General features: G+C 41.5%; 1 protein-coding gene across 1 annotated transcript; it reads left to right on the top strand.

Annotated features, from left to right (window-relative positions):
- Positions 1-21,070: 21,070 nt before the first annotated feature.
- Positions 21,071-21,709, top strand: LOC142611169 (18.1 kDa class I heat shock protein-like). The gene has a single exon (XM_075783217.1). The coding sequence runs from the start codon at positions 21,173-21,175 to the stop codon at positions 21,632-21,634; it is 462 nt and encodes a 153-aa protein (XP_075639332.1). The 5' UTR covers positions 21,071-21,172; the 3' UTR covers positions 21,635-21,709.

Raw genomic sequence — 21,709 nt, 5'->3', positions numbered from 1 at the left:
TGCTGGAGTTTGCTTTTAAATCCTAATGCCATCATTTCAATGACTTCTTTATGGGGACGGCCTTCGTCCAGGTAGTTGTTGGCTACCATAGTCATATGCTGGATTTTGTTTAGGATTTCCTGTTCTGATAAACCATCTATGTTCCATTCATAGAGTCTACCAGATGATACTGAGAATTGGCCACTAACATTCCTTTCCTCATACCGGAGGTCAGGGGGTGATGGTCTAGGGTACCAATTCTTGGCTGAGCTGGTTGGATCAGGATGGTAAAGCCGTTTTACCTCTAAATCCTGAAACTGGTTTTCTAATTGTTCAAACTCCTGGTCAGAGGCTTGGCTAGAACTGCTAGAGGCTGTTTGGATGTCTAGAACATTTACTGATGAAGGTTCTTTCTTCACAAGTTCTTCTAGCTTTTGGGCTACTATCTCTAAGGCTGTCTTATCCTTAGGATAACTAAGACTGGTGTGTCTGGTTGTGGGTAACTTGACTAAAGGCTTTTCTAAGGTTTGGATCGGCTTACTAGAGCTTCCTGGTTGGAGGATAACTTTGTTCTCGATCCTATCTTCTATTCTGTCAAGCTGTTTTCCTATGACACTTAGACACTGGTTGGTATAGTTGTTTTGCTCAATAACCTTGTCAACAGGCTGATGTCTATCTATGGTGGCCTTGAAGGGAGAGGCTATTATCTCCGTCCTGCGATGGTTGAAGGTTATGGCTTCTAGGGGTGGATGACTAGACCTTACAACTTCCTTGGTTGCATTGGGTCCTTCTATGGTCCAAGTTCTGGTGAGAACACAAGCGTTTTGCTGGCCAAAATACCTTTCGAAGTAGATGAAAAAGGGGACATTACGGGATATTTCCCTCATGAATGCCGTCCATGAATCAAATACTTTTTCTTTTTGATCTCTGGTATAGTTGGCTTTGTAGGCTTCTCTTTTAGTCCTGTTTTCCTCAGAACTAAACTCCTTGCCTAACTCTTTTAGGTCAGGAGCGAATTCTCTGTTTAACACCAAAATGTTAAGAGATTCCTCTTGCTGATCTGGAGGCTGTTCCATATCAGTTTCAGATGGGGATGGGGGGGATTGCTCACGATCATCGTCCTCATTGACAATCGAATCCTGTTTGGTTGTGTAGCAAGGTGTGGTGAGTTGGGAATTGGTTCTAACTCCCTGAAGCTGTACACCTATGTCTCTTCTAGACCTTGGGAATGGTGATCCTAGAGGTCTGGTTGAGCTACATTGGGATGCTGGTCTGTCTCTAAGGTAGACAGGTGACTGTTTACTGGGGTGCTGTAGATCGGCTGATCTAAACTGGGATATGTCCAGAGGTTGCCTATACTCATAGTCTAGAGGAGTGCTAAGCCTAGATCTGTCGAAACTTAACCTAACCGTGCCGTCGGCTAGTTGTTGGACAAATTCTAGATCTGGATTCTGGGCTGAGTTTTGGATCTGTAGAGTATGGTTCTCATTCTCTAACATCCAATTTGCTGGGAAAGTGACATCTGACCATTTGAGGGTTCTTGGTACCCTAACTTTTGCTCTGGGGTCAGTGGTCTGGATGAGGGTTGTTTCACCCTTCTGCCTCCTATCAAGTGCTCCAACATTCATGTTCGTTCTCATGCACTTGTAGTAAACTCTGTATATCAAGGCGATCCGGCTTGGTTCCTGTGTCATGAGGGTTCCATGTGTCTTGATATTGAGGGTGAGGGCTTTGATAACTGTTTTGTCATGGAGAAAGATGCTAAAATCTGGAAAACAGTTAAAATGGATGGGTCCGTTACTAAGACTAGTTTCTATGGTTCCTAGGAGGCTGTCATCGAACCTGATGTGACGAGCATCTCTAAGGGCCATGAGGATTGAGCTGTGCAAACCTCTTCTGGTGAGTGGTTTCACTCCAACTTGGACTAATCCTATATGTAGGAAGTTATGTCCTTTGTCTTTATGACTCTGGATAGCTGATCTAAAAGGGGACATTACGGGATATTTCCCTCATGAATGCCGTCCATGAATCAAATACTTTTTCTTTTTGATCTCTGGTATAATTGGCTTTGTAGGCTTCTCTTTTAGTCCTGTTTTCCTCAGAACTAAACTCCTTGCCTAACTCTTTTAGGTCAGGAGCGAATTCTCTGTTTAACACCAAAATGTTCAGAGATTCCTCTTGCTGATCTGGAGGCTGTTCCATATCAGTTTCAGATGGGGATGGGGGGGATTGCTCACGATCGTCCTCCTCATTGACAATCGAATCCTGTTTGGCTGTGTAGCAAGGTATGGTGAGTTGGGAATTGGTTCTAACTCCCTGAAGCTGAACACCTATGTCTCTTCTAGACCTTGGGAATGGTGATCCTAGAGGTCTGGTTGAGCTACACTGGGATGCTGGTCTGTCTCTAAGGTAGACAGGTGACTGTTTACTGGGGTGCTGTAGATCGGCTGTCGATCTAAACTGGGATATGTCCAGAGGTTGCCTATACTCATAGTCTAGAGGAGTGCTAAGCCTAGATCTGTCGAAACTTAACCTAACCGTGCCGTCGGCTAGTTGTTGGACAAATTCTAGATCTGGATTCTGGGCTGGGTTTTGGATCTGTAGAGTATGGTTCTCATTCTCTAACATCCAATTGGCTGGGAAAGTGACATCTGACCATTTGAGGGTTCTTGGTACCCTAACTTTTGCTCTGGGGTCAGTGGTCTGGATGAGGGTTGTTTCACCCTTCTGCCTCCTATCAAGTGCTCCAACATTCATGTTCGTTCTCATGCACTTGTAGTAAACTCTGTATATCAAGGCGATCTGACTGGTTCCCTGTGTCATGAGGGTTCCATGTGTCTTGATATTGAGGGTGAGGGCTTTGATAACTGTGCTGTCATGGAGAAAGATGCTAAAATCTGGGAAACAGTTAAAATGGATGGGTCCGTTACTAAGAGTAGTTTCTATGGTTCCTAGGAGGCTGTCATCGAACCTGATGTGACGAGCATCACTAAGGGCCATGAGGATTGAGCTGTTCAAAGCTCTTCTGGTGAGTGGTTTCACTCCAACTTGGACTAATCCTATATGTAGGAAGTTATGTCCTTTGTCTTTATGACTCTGGATAGCTGAGGGTGATAACAAGTAGCACGTTTCGTACTCCTTGTTGATTCCATAGACTTGTTCTATGGTCTTGACATGGTAGTCTGTTCTGAAAGCTGTTTTCAAAGACCATGAAGACTTATAGAATTGGCTAGTAGAAACCTTTGGGATATTCCAATCTCCTATGTCTAGATCTAAATCAGATAGCTCATAAGTCTCCGAATTAATTGCTCCTACGTCTGCTGGGATGTCTGGTATAGATGTGGGTTGGGAACATCTACTGCTGGTGGAAGAGTAACTTCTAAACAACCTATTCATGATTCTGGGGTGACAAGTTTAAATCAACGATTACAACCTAGTCACCTTTATCCTCAAACTTCTGGATCTAACCTTTAGATCTGAAGCAAAAGTATACAACTATGGGATAGACACCTGATCTGTGAACTCCTTTCCGCCAGACTCTCCTCCAATAATGGGGACCACCCTAACACGCCTTCTCTCGGCTTCAACGGGCTGACCAAACCAAACCTAGGAAGATTTTCGGCCTCTTTAAAGAACAGAGAACACCACAGACTTTGGTAACAAATCTCACAGGTATATAAATCTGCAACAAACTATAGGGCTAAACACAAAAATAGGAAGAATAGGGATAACAGGGAAGCAAAGGTTAATCTGAACAAATAATCACAGAATAACAAATAGAATGGTTAGAAGGAGGCTCAGCCTACCATTTGCAGATGTAATAGAAAATGATGAAATAATAGCAGACGAAGAAATAAATAAAAGGGAACGGAAGAGTTATCAAGAAATAGATGTAAAACAAAATATGGGGTATGGGAGATATATCCATGAAAATAATTCAAAATAATTATAATGCCAAAATAATCTGGATAACTATGGTGGCAGTGCCGACCAACTTGATTATATGATAAATAGTAACTTACAATCCGACCGGGCCAAACTTGGCTCTGATACCATAATATCAACGCGACTTACGCAGGGCAGCATACCCACTGAAGGGCGCCGCATTTAATCGCAATACCGTTATGGGAGAAAGATGCTAAAATCTGGAAAACAGTTAAAATGGATGGGTCCGTTACTAAGACTAGTTTCTATGGTTCCTAGGAGGCTGTCATCGAACCTGATGTGACGAGCATCTCTAAGGGCCATGAGGATTGAGCTGTTCAAACCTCTTCTGGTGAGTGGTTTCACTCCAACTTGGACTAATCCTATATGTAGGAAGTTATGTCCTTTGTCTTTATGACTCTGGATAGCTGAGGGTGATAACAAGTAGCACGTTTCGTACTCCTTGTTGATTCCATAGACTTGTTCTATGGTCTTGACATGGTAGTCTGTTTTGAAAGCTGTTTTCAAAGACCATGAAGACTTATAAAATTGGCTGGTTGAAACTTTTGGGATATTCCAGTCTCCTATGTCTAGATCTAAATCAGATTGCTCATAAGTCTCCGAATTAATTGCTCCTACGTCTGCTGGGATGTCTGGTATAGATGTGGGTTGGGAACATCTACTGCTGGTGGAAGAGTAACTTCTAAACAACCTATTCATGATTCTGGGGTTACAAGTTTAAATCAACGATTACAACCTAGTCACCTTTATCCTCAAACTTCTGGATCTAACCTTTAGATCTGAAGCAAAAGTATACAACTATGGGATTATTTGTTCAGATTAACCTTTGCTTCCCTGTTATCCCTATTCTTCCTATTTTTGTGTTTAGCCCTATAGTTTGTTGCAGATTTATATACCTGTGAGATTTGTTACCAAAGTCTGTGGTGTTCTCTGTTCTTTAAAAAGGCCGAAAATCTTCCTAGGTTTGGTTTGGTCAGCCCGTTGAAGCCGAGAGAAGGCGTGTTAGGGTGGTCCCCATTATTGGAGGAGAGTCCGGCGGAAAGGAGTTCACAGATCAGGTGTCTATCCCATAGTTGTATACTTTTGCTTCAGATCTAAAGTTTATTTGATACACTATGGTTTGTCCCCTAGACCGGTCTAGTATATCCTCTTCCAGGACACCTGATCTAAAGGATTAAACCCTGATTTTGAGTCAATACCCTAATTTATACAATCATGAAACACTTCATAGGAAAACCCAGCAATATCACAGCCAGGATTTATGAGCAGTTGAGTAACCTTAGGTGTAAAACCCTAGGAGATTACAAGTGGTATGAAGACGTCTTTACCACTAGGGTCATGCACAGAAGAGATTGTAACTCTCCATTTTGGAAGGAGAAGTTCATCAATGGTTTACCAACTCTCTTCAGCCAGAAGGTTAAGGAAACCCTCTGCAGTCCTTTAGGTGTCATAGATTATGATAACCTAACCTATGGAGACATCTCTAGCACCATTCGAAGTGAAGGAATGAAGATGTGCAGAGATCTCAAAATCCAAAGCCATATCAACAAGAACAAAGCCAAGTACGAAATAGGACATTTCTGTACACAGTATGGCTTACCCTCAGTCAAACCTTCCAAGAGGAAATCCAAGCACAAAGGAAAGGAATCCTTTGAGAAATCCTATAGGAAGAATGCACCCAAGTATTATAGAAAACAGAAGTACAAGACTGATGATTTCTATAAGAAAGGAAAATCCAAAGAACCCATTCCACAAGCATCTGGCAAATGCTACAACTGTGGAAAGAAAGGTCATTTCAGGAATGAGTGTAGAGCTAAGGCCAAATCCCTTATCAATACCCTCATTAGCGACCAACCCAGCAAAATTGAGATCTTCAAGTTACTAGAACTTGACCGCTCAGACAGCGAGTCATTCAGCAGTGCTAGTGACAATGAGCTTAGGCAAATATACAGGTCATCCTCAGATTCCTCTAGTACCAGTACCTCTAGTGGCCAGGATAGACCCATGCCTTGCAAAGATGGTTGTTGTAGGAACAAAACCATCAGTGTTCTCAACAAGCAAGAGGAACTTCTTTTAGACCTCATAGAGGCTATAGAAGACCCTATCATCAAAGCTCAGAAGCTTACCCTTTTCCATCAGGCCTTAGTTAAGGAAACCAGTAAACCTGCCCTTAAAATCCAGCAACCTAAGGTAGACTTAGAGCAAATTTACAATAGGTTTACCCAGTCCAAAAAGGAAGTTACAGTCAACGACCTTCAGAGAGAGATTAAGGAAACCAAATCAGAAGTCAAAATCCTAAAGCAAGACTTAACCATTCTTAGGGTCGATTATGATCTCCTTAATCAAAGAATCCAACTCTTGGAAAGCACTTCTCATCACAGCAATGAGGAAAGTCCCTCAGATGATGAAGTTGATCAAACAGTTAACCCTACAGCTGATCTTATCCAAGAACCCAGCAAAGATTTGTTCTTAGAAACCATCAGTAGGATTAACTTCCATAAATGGCATTCCAAAGTCAGGATTGTCATCAGCAAAGATTTTGAATTTGAGGTCATAGCCTTAATAGATTCAGGTGCCGATCTTAATTGCATTCAAGAAGGAATCATTCCCTCCAAATACTTCAAAAAGTCTATGGAGAGATTAACATCCGCAAGTGGCGGGAGAATGCAAATTGATTTCAGTATCCCACAAGCTGAGGTTTGCCAAGGCGGCATATCCTTTATGACAAAATTTGTCCTTGTCAAGAACATGACAGATAGAGTCATCCTAGGAAACCCTTTCTTGTGTTTGCTATATCCTTTCATCACAGATACTGAAGGAATCACAGCTCATCCTTTTGATCAGTTTGTCAAATTCGAGTTTATGAGAAGCCCAGAACCTTGGGAGATTTGCTCCCTCCAAAAAGCTTCTATATCAAAAACTCTCAGTACTATCACCATCCTTCCATCCAGTAATCAAGCCCAGCAACTTGATTCAGCTAAAACAATTGATCATCCCTTTGACTCCAATCAATTGTCATCATGCATTCATCATGAAAATATTTGCATCTCTGCATCCATCAAAAAGGTTTTTAACAATTATTTGAAAGTCTCAAATGGTCCAAACCTTTTCTCGCAGGAAGCAATATTTAATACCATTAGTAAGTGGGAGATGACTTCTTCAGCAGAGAAGAAGGGCAAGGGGAAAGTACCCGCAAGGGACTATCCTCAAGACAAAAGACTACCAGCGGGACAGTCTTTTGTAAAGCATGAAGGAGCTTCCTCTACCAGCCATAGAGGAGCAACATCCCTTCAGGAATTTGTCCTCTCAACGATGACATATTCCAGTAGTAAAATGGCTATCACACTACAGGAAAACCTAACCAGTCAACTCTTTGGCAAAGAGGATATCCATTCAATGGATAAAGTGACTATTATGGGTACTGATTATGCTAAGTTCAGTCTTAGGACTAGAACGACTCTAAGAAGTGCCACTGCCAACTTACCTTCAGATTTACAAAGTCATATTCTGACAAGCAAGATTATGAGTGAAAGCAGAGATCTTTGGTACGAACATTTCAAAATACTAGTCACATCCACTATTCCTAATCCAGATGATTCGGATGACATGGATAACATTCTAGTACAAGCCGAATGGGAAGAATACTTTGGAAGCAGCTCCAGAGTATATGAAAACAAGCATCCCTTTCCAGGACTTTCTGTCAATTATGAAGATGGAATGTATGAAGATGAAGGAGACCCTGCATGGCTATCTCAAATGTTTGAATCAGGTTTCATCAGACTAATGAAGGTAACAAGTCATGATCAAATCAGGCAGCTACCCCAGATCATCCAAGATGCAGTCAAGAAAGACAAAGGCCCGGTAAATGATCCAGTTACTTCTATCAGGTGTTGGAGTACATTACCAAAATGGGACAAAGAGGATTGCATGGAAGTACATCCCTCAAAGCATCTTGTTCTCATTAATGGTTTTACTTACCAGGACCCTTGGTTTGAAGGGTACACGCATGTATCATACAAATATCCTGATGCCCTAGCAGAACGATGGAGGAACTACTTCCACAGTCAAATTCTGGATATCAGCCAAGATCTATTTAAAGATTACCATTTTGTAGGTTCTACAGATAGGATCTATGTTTTTGGAAAAAGGCCATATGATCTTGCCATCAGAAATCTCGAGAAAATTGGTCCAGCCAAAGAAAGTGGACCCCTCCTCTACTGTAGTCTCTGCAATCATTATGCCATCTGTCACGAGCACAATTGTGATGATTCCCCATGGGATCCTTATGATGAATATCCATCAGTTGCTCCTAATACTGACTAAAGCATCCTGACTCAGCAACTCAGGATAAGGTAGCAATCCGGTTACTATTCAAAATCAGCACCAGCCACTGATATGAACAGTACCCGCACCCAGCAGATTCCCCGACAGATTACTATTCCAACAGTGTCCGAATCCGGAAAAGCAAGGGGACAAAGCATTATAGCATGAACAGTGAAAGTTTCACTGTTCACAGACAATCATTTCGAAGTACTATTGCTTTCGGTGGAAACAGCTTTCACCTCAGTAAAAGCAATTTACTCTCCGTAATTTCAGCAATCTCCAGCAGCATCCAAGGCTCCCTCCAGTCTATATAAGGCAGCCTCATCTCCATTCCTCAGCAGGTCCAATTTTGTGAGAAAACAAGGCCCAGTCTTGAGAGCAACTCCAAAATTCCCTCCTCTTCCAGCCAATAGTTTAATTTTCAGTTGTATACCAGTGACTCAGTCATTGTAATCAAATAGCCTCAGTCGGCTTTCATTTGTATTTTATCTTTTACCTTCCGCACACTGGCCTCAGTTGGCCATAGCCTGTAACTTACCCCCATTTGGTATCAGAGCCAAGTTTGGCCCGGTCGGATTGTAAGTTACTGTTTATCATATAATCAAGTTGGTCGGCACTGCCGCCATAGTTATCCAGATTATTTTGGCATTATAATTATTTTGAATTATTTTCATGGATATATCTCCCATACCCCATATTTTGTTTTACATCTATTTCTTGATAACTCTTCCGTTCCCTTTTATTTATTTCTTCGTCTGCTATTATTTCATCATTTTCTATTACATCTGCAAATGGTAGGCTGAGCCTCCTTCTAACCATTCTATTTGTTATTCTGTGATTATTTGTTCAGATTAACCTTTGCTTCCCTGTTATCCCTATTCTTCCTATTTTTGTGTTTAGCCCTATAGTTTGTTGCAGATTTATATACCTGTGAGATTTGTTACCAAAGTCTGTGGTGTTCTCTGTTCTTTAAAGAGGCCGAAAATCTTCCTAGGTTTGGTTTGGTCAGCCCGTTGAAGCCGAGAGAAGGCGTGTTAGGGTGGTCCCCATTATTGGAGGAGAGTCTGGCGGAAAGGAGTTCACAGATCAGGTGTCTATCCCATAGTTGTATACTTTTGCTTCAGATCTAAAGGTTAGATCCAGAAGTTTGAGGATAAAGGTGACTAGGTTGTAATCGTTGATTTAAACTTGTCACCCCAGAATCATGAATAGGTTGTTTAGAAGTTACTCTTCCACCAGCAGTAGATGTTCCCAACCCACATCTATACCAGACATCCCAGCAGACGTAGGAGCAATTAATTCGGAGACTTATGAGCTATCTGATTTAGATCTAGACATAGGAGATTGGAATATCCCAAAGGTTTCTACCAGCCAATTCTATAAGTCTTCATGGTCTTTGAAAACAGCTTTCAAAACAGACTACCATGTCAAGACCATAGAACAAGTCTATGGAATCAACAAGGAGTACGAAACGTGCTACTTGTTATCACCCTCAGCTATCCAGAGTCATAAAGACAAAGGACATAACTTCCTACATATAGGATTAGTCCAAGTTGGAGTGAAACCACTCACCAGAAGAGCTTTGAACAGCTCAATCCTCATGGCCCTTAGTGATGCTCGTCACATCAGGTTCGATGACAGCCTCCTAGGAACCATAGAAACTACTCTTAGTAACGGACCCATCCATTTTAACTGTTTCCCAGATTTTAGCATCTTTCTCCATGACAGCACAGTTATCAAAGCCCTCACCCTCAATATCAAGACACATGGAACCCTCATGACACAGGGAACCAGTCAGATCGCCTTGATATACAGAGTTTACTACAAGTGCATGAGAACGAACATGAATGTTGGAGCACTTGATAGGAGGCAGAAGGGTGAAACAACCCTCATCCAGACCACTGACCCCAGAGCAAAAGTTAGGGTACCAAGAACCCTCAAATGGTCAGATGTCACTTTCCCAGCCAATTGGATGTTAGAGAATGAGAACCATACTCTACAGATCCAAAACCCAGCCCAGAATCCAGATCTAGAATTTGTCCAACAACTAGCCGACGGCACGGTTAGGTTAAGTTTCGACAGATCTAGGCTTAGCACTCCTCTAGACTATGAGTATAGGCAACCTCTGGACATATCCCAGTTTAGATCGACAGCCGATCTACAGCACCCCGATAAACAGTCACCTGTCTACCTTAGAGACAGACCAGCATCCCAGTGTAGCTCAACCAGACCTCTAGGATCACCATTCCCAAGGTCTAGAAGAGACATAGGTGTTCAGCTTCAGGGAGTTAGAACCAATTCCCAACTCACCATACCTTGCTACACAGCCAAACAGGATTCGATTGTCAATGAGGAGGACGATCGTGAGCAATCCCCCCCATCCCCATCTGAAACTGATATGGAACAGCCTCCAGATCAGCAAGAGGAATCTCTGAACATTTTGGTGTTAAACAGAGAATTCGCTCCTGACCTAAAAGAACTAGGCAAGGAGTTTAGTTCTGAGGAAAACAGGACTAAAAGAGAAGCCTACAAAGCCAATTATACCAGAGATCAAAAAGAAAAAGTATTTGATTCATGGACGGCATTCATGAGGGAAATATCCCGTAATGTCCCCTTTTTCATCTACTTCGAAAGGTATTTTGGCCAGCAAAAGCAGTTCTGTGTTCTCACCAGAACTTGGACCATAGAAGGACCCAATGCAACCAAGGAAGTTGTAAGGTCTAGTCATCCACCCCTAGAAGCCATAACCTTCAACCATCGCAGGACGGAGATAATAGCCTCTCCCTTCAAGGCCACCATAGATAGACATCAGCCTGTTGACAAGGTTATTGAGCAAAACAACTATACCAACCAGTGTCTAAGTGTCATAGGAAAACAGCTTGACAGAATAGAAGATAGGATCGAGAACAAAGTTATCCTCCAACCAGGAAGCTCTAGTAAGCCGATCCAAACCCTAGAAAAGCCTCTAGTCAAGTTACCAACAGCCAGACACAACAGCCTTAGTTATCCTAAGGATAAGACAGCCTTAGAGATAGTAGCCCAAAAGCTAGAAGAACTTGTGAAGAAGGAACCTTCATCAGTTAATGTTCTAGACATCCAAACAGCCTCTAGCAGCTCTAGCCAAACCTCTGACCAGGAGTTTGAACAATTAGAAAACCAGTTTCAGGATTTAGAGGTAAAACGGCTTTACCATCCTGATCCAACCAGCTCAGCCAAGAATTGGTACCCTAGACCATCACCCCCTGACCTCCGGTATGAGGAAAGGAATGTTAGTGGCCAATTCTCAGTATCATCTGGTAGACTCTATGAATGGAACATAGATGGTTTATCAGAACAGGAAATCCTAAACAAAATCCAGCATATGACTATGGTAGCCAACAACTACCTGGACGAAGGCCGTCCCCATAAAGAAGTCATTGAAATGATGGCATTAGGATTTACAGGCAAACTCCAGCAATGGTGGAACAATTGCCTTACTGAAGTGTCTAAAGAAGACATCAAGTACGCCATCCAAAAAGATGAGGAAGGAAACCCCATCATCAATGAAATTGAGCAAGGAATTCCTGATGGAGTCAATACCCTGATTTATACAATCATGAAACACTTCATAGGAAAACCCAGCAATATCACAGCTAGGATTTATGAGCAGCTGAGTAACCTTAGGTGTAAAACCCTAGGAGACTACAAGTGGTATGAAGATGTCTTTACCACTAGGGTCATGCACAGAAGAGATTGCAACTCTCCATTTTGGAAAGAGAAATTTATCAATGGTTTACCAACTCTCTTCAGCCAGAAGGTTAAGGAAACCCTCTGCAGTCCTTTAGGTATCATAGATTATGATAACCTAACCTATGGAGACATCTCTAGCACCATTCGAAGTGAAGGAATGAAGATGTGCAGAGATCTCAAAATCCAAAGCCATACCAACAAGAACAAAGCCAAGTACGAAATAGGACATTTCTGTACACAGTATGGCTTACCCTCAGTCAAACCTTCCAAGAGGAAATCCAAGCACAAAGGAAAGGAATCCTTTGAGAAATCCTATAGGAAGAAAGCACCCAAGTATTATAGAAAACAGAAGTACAGGACTAATGATTTCTATAAGAAAGGAAAATCCAAGGAACCCATTCCACAAGCATCAGGCAAATGCTACAACTGTGGAAAGAAAGGTCATTTCAGGAATGAGTGTAGAGCTAAGGCCAAATCCCTTATCAATACCCTCATTAGTGACCAACCCAGCAAAAATGAGATCTTCAAGTTACTAGAACTTGAACGCTCAGACAGCGAGTCATTCAGCAGTGCTAGTGACAATGAGCTTAGGCAAATATACAGGTCATCCTCTGATTCCTCTAGTACCAGTACCTCTAGTGGCCCGGATGAACCTACGCCATGCAAAGATGGTTGTTGTAGAAACAAAACCATCAATGTATTGAACAGGCAAGAAGAACTTCTTTTAGACCTCATAGAGGCTATAGAAGATCCTGTCATCAAAGCTCAGAAGCTTACCCTTTTCCATCAGACCTTAGTAAAGGAAACTAGCAAACCCGAACTAAGGATCCAGCAACCCAAGGTAGATTTAGAGCAAATCTACAATAGGTTTACCCAGTCTAAGAAGGAAGTTACTGTCAACGACCTTCTGAAAGAAATTAAGGAAACCAAATCAGAAGTCAAGATCCTAAAGCAAGAATTAACCATTCTTAGGGTCGATTATGATCTCCTTAACCGAAGAATCCAACTTTTGGAAAACACTTCTCATCAAAGCAATGAGGAAAATCCCTCAGATGAAGAAGTTGATCAAACAGTTAACCCTACAGCTGATTTTATTCAGGAACCTAGCAAAGAATTGTTCGTTGATACCATCAGCAGGATTAACTTCCACAAATGGCATTCCAAAGTCAGGATTGTCATTAGCAGAGAATTTGAATTTGAGGTTTTAGCCTTAATAGATTCAGGTGCTGATCTTAATTGCATTCAAGAAAGAATCATCCCCTCCAGATACTTCAAGAAGTCTAAGGAGAGATTAACATCCGCAAGTGGCGGAAGAATGCAAATTGATTTCAATATCCCACAAGCTGAGGTTTGCCAAGGCGGCATATCCTTTATGACAAAATTTGTCCTTGTCAAGAACATGACAGATAGAGTCATCCTAGGAAACCCTTTCTTGTGTTTGCTATATCCTTTCATCACAGATACTGAAGGAATCACAGCTCATCCTTTTGATCAGTCTGTCAAATTCGAGTTTATGAGAAGCCCAGAACCTTAAGAGATTTGCTCCCTCCAGAAAGCTTCCATATCAAAAACTCTCAGTACTATCACCATCCTTCCATCCAGTAATCAAGCCCAGCAACTTGATTCAGCTAAAACAATTGATCATCCCTTTGACTCCAATCAATTGTCATCATGCATTCATCATGAAAATATTTGCATCTCTGCATCCATCAAAAAGGTTTTTAACAATTATTTGAAAGTCTCAAATGATCCAAACCTTTTCTCGCAGGAAGCAATATTTAATACCACTAGTAAGTGGAAGATGACTTCTTCAGCAGAGAAGAAGGGCAAGGGGAAAGCTCCCGCAAGGGACTATCCTCAAGACAAAAGACTACCAGCGGGACAGTCTTTTGTAAAGCATGAAGGAGCTTCCTCTACCAGCCATAGAGGAGCAACATCCCTTCAGGAATTTGTCCTCTCAACGATGACATATTCCAGTAGTAAAATGGCTATCACACTACAGGAAAACCTAACCAGTCAACTCTTTGGCAAAGAGGATATCCATTCAATGGATAAAGTGACTATTATGGGTACTGATTATGCTAAGTTCAGTCTTAGGACTAGAACGACTCTAAGAAGTGCCACTGCCAACTTACCTTCAGATTTACAAAGTCAAATTCTGGATATCAGCCAAGATCTATTAAAAGATTACCATTTTGTAGGTTCTACAGATAGGATCTATGTTTTTGGAAAAAGGCCATATGATCTTGCCATCAGAAATCTCGAGAAAATTGGTCCAGCCAAAGAAAGTGGACCCCTCCTCTACTGTAGTCTCTGCATTCATTATGACATCTGTCACGAGCACAATTGTGATGATTCCCCATGGGATCCTTATGATGAATATCCATCAGTTGCTCCTGATATTGACTAAAGCATCCTGACTCAGCAACTCAGGATAAGGTAGCAATCCGGTTACTATTCAAGTTCAGCACCAGCCACTGATATGAACAGTACCCGCATTGTCAACAATACCAGCACTCAGCAGATTCCCCGACAGGTTACTATTGCAACAGTGACCGAATCAGGAAAAACAAGGGGACAAATCACTATAGCATGAACAGTGAAAGTTTAGTGAAAGTTTTACTGTTCACAAACAATCATTCCGAAGTACTGTTGCTTTTGGTGGAAACAGCTTTCACCTCAGTAAAAGCAATTTACTCTCCGTAATTTCAGCAATCTCCAGCAGCATCCAAGGCTCCCTCCAGTCTATATAAGGCAGCCTCATCTCCATTCATGAGCAGGTCCAATTTTGTGAGAAAACAAGGCCTAGTCTTGAGAGCAACTCCAAAATTCCCTCCTCTTCCAGCCAAGAGTTTAATTTTCAGTTGTATTTTATCTTTTCCCTTTCGCACACTGGCCTCAGTCGGCCATAGCCTGTAACATCCATAGCCTGATACAAGATGTCTAGATCAGGTACCAAAAGACTAGCCTCTTCACAGATCAGGTGTCTATCCCATAGTCAATGCACCTTCTGAGTTCCAAAATATCATGAATGAAATTTTTAATCCATTCTCCAGCCATGCCATTGTGTACATCGACGATGTACTCATTTTTTCAGAATCTTTGGAAAAACATTGGAAGCACCTAAGAGCATTCCTCAACACCATCAAGCTCAATGGTCTTGTTGTTTCAGCCCCCAAGATCAAACTTTTCCAAACTAGAGTTCGTTTCTTAGGTTTTGATATTCATCATGGTGTTATCAGACCCATAGACAGAGCTATCCAGTTTGCAGATAAGTTTCCAGATGAAATCCTAGATAAAACCCAGCTTCAGAGATTTCTAGGTTCTCTCAATTACATCTCAGATTTCTATCAAAATCTCAGGCAACAATGCAAACTCCTTTTTGATAGACTTCGAACCAATCCATCCCCTTGGACTCCAGCCCATACTACAGTTGTCCAGCATATCAAACAATATGTCAAAACCCTTCCTTGTTTAGGGATCCCTGCTGACAATTCCTTCAAGATTGTCCAGACTGATGCCTCAAACATAGGTTACGGTGGCATTCTCCTCCAGCGTGCTAGTCCCAATTCTCCTGAACAGATAGTCTGTTTCCATTCGGGAATTTGGACTTCCACTCAGATTAATTATAGTACTATCAAGAAAGAAATACTATCTATAGTACTATGCATTTCAAAATTTCAAAGTGATCTTTTAAATCAAAAGTTTTTAATTAGGATTGATTGTAAATCTGCAAAGCATGTTTTAGAAAAAGATGTCCAAAACATTGCATCAAAACAGATTTTTGCACGATGGCAAGCCATCCTTTCAGTTTTCGACTTTGATTTAGAATTCATTGAAGGAAGTCAAAACAGCATCCCTGATTTCCTAACCCGTGAATTTTTGCAGAGTCACAGCCAAGATGTCCGGGAAGAAACCCGTACAACAGCCCCAACCCCCTAAAACTTCTAAACAGCAAAACCCTGTTGGTTCCAGCCAATCACAAACCACAGGAAAGATTGTCCCAATCACCCCCAGCCAAATTGTCCCAATATCTCAGGCAAAAAGCCCCAGGCAGAATAACCCTGCTTCACCATCAAACATTGCCAATCGTTATTTGGTTTCATCAATACCAAAACCAAATTATGAAAGGCCATCATATGGTCAGCCCAGCTACAGCTCAGCCTTAGCCTCTCCAGCACCCAAAGCAACCAACCCTTATCAGATAGAAGAACATTTTAGCCATATCCAAACTCAGAGGCCTTCTTCCTATCCAACTCAAAGAGAAGGACAGTCCTCTTATGTCAAAAAGACCTTTACCCAGCATATCTCTTATATCGAACCCCACCTGGTTCGTATAACAGATCCCTTAGCCCTGGCCATGGAAGTCTTGCCACCAAACTGGCATTTCTTACCTAAACACCCAGAGAAAAATATCCAGTTCTATAAGAGCATCCTCTCCCAGGAAAAGTCTGCTCAAATAGAAAACATCTACAGCAAAGGGGACCCCCCAATTGTCCTCTATCACAAGTTCATCATCACAGGTTTTATCAGCAGTAAAGAATGGGGACAGCATCCTTCCCTGTTAAGGATCCTCAAAAATTATAGATCTCCGTCAGGCTCAGTACTCCATTACAGCTATTATGACATCTGTCACGAGCACAATTGTGATGATTCCCCATGGGATCCTTATGATGAATATCCATCAGTTGCTCCTGATATTGACTAAAGCATCCTGACTCAGCAACTCAGGATAAGGTAGCAATCCGGTTACTATTCAAAATCAGCACCAGCCACTGATATGAACAGTACCCGCACCCAGCAGATTCCCCGACAGATTACTATTCCAACAGTGTCCGAATCCGGAAAAGCAAGGGGACAAAGCATTATAGCATGAACAGTGAAAGTTTCACTGTTCACAGACAATCATTTCGAAGTACTATTGCTTTCGGTGGAAACAGCTTTCACCTCAGTAAAAGCAATTTACTCTCCGTAATTTCAGCAATCTCCAGCAGCATCCAAGGCTCCCTCCAGTCTATATAAGGCAGCCTCATCTCCATTCCTCAGCAGGTCCAATTGTTATAGCAACAATTGATTAGCAACCTCAGAGGTCCAATTTTGTGAGAAAACAAGGCCCAGTCTTGAGAGCAACTCCAAAATTCCCTCCTCTTCCAGCCAAGAGTTTAATTTTCAGTTGTATACCAGTGACTCAGTCATTGTAATCAAATAGCCTCAGTCGGCTTTCATTTGTATTTTATCTTTTACCTTCCGCACACTGGCCTCAGTCGGCCATAGCCTGTAACTTACCCCCATTTGGTATCAGAGCCAAGTTTGGCCCGGTCGGATTGTAAGTTACTGTTTATCATATAATCAAGTTGGTCGGCACTGCCGCCATAGTTATCCAGATTATTTTTGGCATTATAATTATTTTGAATTATTTTCATGGATATATCTCCCATACCCCATATTTTGTTTTATATCTATTTCTTGATAACTCTTCTGTTCCCTTTTATTTATTTCTTCGTCTGCTATTATTTCATCATTTTCTATTACATCTGCAAATGGTAGGCTGAGCCTCCTTCTAACCATTCTATTTGTTATTCTGTGATTATTTGTTCAGATTAACCTTTGCTTCCCTGTTATCCCTATTCTTCCTATTTTTGTGTTTAGCCCTATAGTTTGTTGCAGATTTATATACCTGTGAGATTTGTTACCAAAGTCTGTGGTGTTCTCTGTTCTTTAAAGAGGCCGAAAATCTTCCTAGGTTTGGTTTGGTCAGCCCGTTGAAGCCGAGAGAAGGCGTGTTAGGGTGGTCCCCATTATTGGAGGAGAGTCCGGCGGAAAGGAGTTCACAGATCAGGTGTCTATCCCATAGTTGTATACTTTTGCTTCAGATCTAAAGGTTAGATCCAAAAGTTTGAGGATAAAGGTGACTAGGTTGTAATCGTTGATTTAAACTTGTAACCCCAGAATCATGAATAGGTTGTTTAGAAGTTACTCTTCCACCAGCAGTAGATGTTCCCAACCCACATCTATACCAGACATCCCAGCAGACGTAGGAGCAATTAATTCGGAGACTTATGAGCTATCTGATTTAGATCTAGACATAGGAGATTGGAATATCCCAAAGGTTTCTACCAGCCAATTCTATAAGTCTTCATGGTCTTTGAAAACAGCTTTCAAAACAGACTACCATGTCAAGACCATAGAACAAGTCTATGGAATCAACAAGGAGTACGAAACGTGCTACTTGTTATCACCCTCAGCTATCCAGAGTCATAAAGACAAAGGACATAACTTCCTACATATAGGATTAGTCCAAGTTGGAGTGAAACCACTCACCAGAAGAGGTTTGAACAGCTCAATCCTCATGGCCCTTAGAGATGCTCGTCACATCAGGTTCGATGACAGCCTCCTAGGAACCATAGAAACTAGTCTTAGTAACAGACCCATCCATTTTAACTGTTTTCCAGATTTTAGCATCTTTCTCCATGACAAAACAGTTATCAAAGCCCTCACCCTCAATATCAAGACACATGGAACCCTCATGACACAGGGAACCAGTCAGATCGCCTTGATATACAGAGTTTACTACAAGTGCATGAGAACGAACATGAATGTTGGAGCACTTGATAGGAGACAGAAGGGTGAAACAACCCTCATCCAGACCACTGACCTCAGAGCAAAAGTTAGGGTACCAAGAACCCTCAAATGGTCAGATGTCACTTTACCAGCCAATTACCGGAAGTTCTCCGTGGCCAGAGTTCTCACGCTCTGGACGAGGAGTAAGGAACGGCTCTTGTATGGCCGGCGCTCGATGGCGTGTAATTGTGCGGTACCAGGTTTGATCCTTTTTTAAGGAGGTCCTGTACCTCAGCTTTGCAAGTATCCATAAGTTCCTGGTTCATTTGGATAGGCCGAGCTTTGGTAGGGATATGGCCTCTTCCAGCCAATATCACAGCAGTAACTTACAATCAGGGTTTTCCTATGGACCTCTATAAGTCTTCATGGTCTTTGAAAACAGCTTTCAAAACAGACTACCATGTCAAGACCATAGAACAAGTCTATGGAATCAACAAGGAGTACGAAACGTGCTACTTGTTATCACCCTCAGCTATCCAGAGTCATAAAGACAAAGGACATAACTTCCTACATATAGGATTAGTCCAAGTTGGAGTGAAACCACTCACCAGAAGAGGTTTGAACAGCTCAATCCTCATGGCCCTTAGAGATGCTCGTCACATCAGGTTCGATGACAGCCTCCTAGGAACCATAGAAACTAGTCTTAGTAACGGACCCATCCATTTTAACTGTTTTCCAGATTTTAGCATCTTTCTCCATGACAAAACAGTTATCAAAGCCCTCACCCTCAATATCAAGACACATGGAACCCTCATGACACAGGGAACCAGTCAGATCGCCTTGATATACAGAGTTTACTACAAGTGCATGAGAACGAACATGAATGTTGGAGCACTTGATAGGAGGCAGAAGGGTGAAACAACCCTCATCCAGACCACTGACCCCAGAGCAAAAGTTAGGGTACCAAGAACCCTCAAATGGTCAGATGTCACTTTCCCAGCCAATTGGATGTTAGAGAATGAGAACCATACTCTACAGATCCAAAACCCAGCCCAGAATCCAGATCTAGAATTTGTCCAACAACTAGCCGACGGCACGGTTAGGTTAAGTTTCGACAGATCTAGGCTTAGCACTCCTCTAGACTATGAGTATAGGCAACCTCTGGACATATCCCAGTTTAGATCGACAGCCGATCTACAGCACCCCAGTAAACAGTCACCTGTCTACCTTAGAGACAGACCAGCATCCCAGTGTAGCTCAACCAGACCTCTAGGATCACCATTCCCAAGGTCTAGAAGAGACATAGGTGTTCAGCTTCAGGGAGTTAGAACCAATTCCCAACTCACCATACCTTGCTACACAGCCAAACAGGATTCGATTGTCAATGAGGATGACGATCGTGAGCAATCCCCCCCATCCCCATCTGAAACTGATATGGAACAGCCTCCAGATCAGCAAGAGGAATCTCTGAACATTTTGGTGTTAAACAGAGAATTCGCTCCTGACCTAAAAGAGTTAGGCAAGGAGTTTAGTTCTGAGGAAAACAGGACTAAAAGAGAAGCCTACAAAGCCAATTATACCAGAGATCAAAAAGAAAAAGTATTATATATATATATATATATATATATATATATATATATATATATATATATATATATATATATATATATATTTGGATCTCCTCTGAAAAATAGCGTTGAGTTCTATTTTGATAAATATGTTGAAATGTTTAAAAAACACTTATTTTATATGTTATACTTTGTTATAATATCAAATATTTAAGAAACACTTATTTTATATGTAGTATTTTATTGAATATGAAATAGATGTTAGTTTTTATTTTCATAAAAAAAAAAAAAATTGTTTTAAGCTTTGGCTCCTAGGTTCGAATCCTGATTTCGTCCCTGAGTATCCTCATTCAATGTACCTTCCCACACCATAGTATCATTGGCTTGTCTAGAGTTTAAAGGGATGCACTTTATAGTGGTAGCCTTATGAGACAAAAATAAACTATCACTGAGTAACAGAAACTAAATATTGACCTCTCCATGAGTAAACACGGCAAAGGGAGGGGAGCATGTGTTTATGCCTTCATGCAGGCACACGCAGCTCATTTGATTATAATTAATACTGCACATACGTACCAGATTTTCACTCAAATGGAGTCGTTAAGAAAAAGTAAAATCTTCAATATTCGCAAAATCTAGGCCAGTCCATCAAGGACCACATAATTTAGCAATGGAAGCTACATTAGTTCTCACACCATATTATATGACATTTAATTATATTCCTTCCACACCCATTCTTGTTTCGTTATGCCATTTCTAAAGATAAGATTCGTCTCTCACTATGAACATTATAGACATGGACATGCACACAGTTCTACCAAAAAAGAAACGCCATTGATACACCACATACCATTGCATATCTCCGATACACAGATTTTTTCTCTCTTTCTTTATTCCCTAATGCGCCCGCCATTCTTTTTTGTTCTATAAATACAGCATCCTCATTTTCCTCGAACAACATTGCTAGCTAGCTTGTGTAGTGCTTTCCCTTCTAACATTTTTGAGTGTTTAATCTCCTTGTTCAATATCATTTGTTTTTTCTCATTACCCATTAAGCTATAACAAAGATGTCGATCATTCCTAATAGCGTCTTTGGTGGTCGATTTGATCCATTTTATTGGGACCCATTCGAGGACTTTCATTTCAATTCCAGTATCGCTGTGCCCCATACTCCTTTCCTCAATGAAACAACGTCCTTCGTCACCGCTAAGATAGATTGGAAGGAGACCCCAGAAGCATACGTGTACAGAGTGGATCTTCCTGGAATGAAGAAAGATGAAGTGAAGGTGGAAGTGGAGCACGGTAAGGACCTCTGCATTAACGGCAAAAGGACGGTAGAGAAAAAGGAGAGGACCGACCAGTGGCACCGTGAGGAGCACAGCAGCTGCGAATTCTTTAGGCGTTTCAGGCTGCCTGAAAATGCCAAGGCGAATAAGATGACAGCAATTTTAGATAATGAAGTGCTTACTGTTACAGTTCCTAAGGAGGAGACCAAGAAGCATATTACCAGAACAATTGATATTTGTTAAGGAACAAGTATAATTACAAAACTGGTTGAAACTTTATGCTACAATCTTACTCAATAAAATAAATATTATTACATA

This window comes from Castanea sativa, chromosome 9 (assembly GCF_040712315.1).
Source record: "Castanea sativa cultivar Marrone di Chiusa Pesio chromosome 9, ASM4071231v1".
Taxonomy (NCBI): domain Eukaryota; kingdom Viridiplantae; phylum Streptophyta; class Magnoliopsida; order Fagales; family Fagaceae; genus Castanea; species Castanea sativa.
Note: the sequence above shows the minus strand (reverse complement) of the source record. Positions and strands in the feature narration are given on the sequence as shown.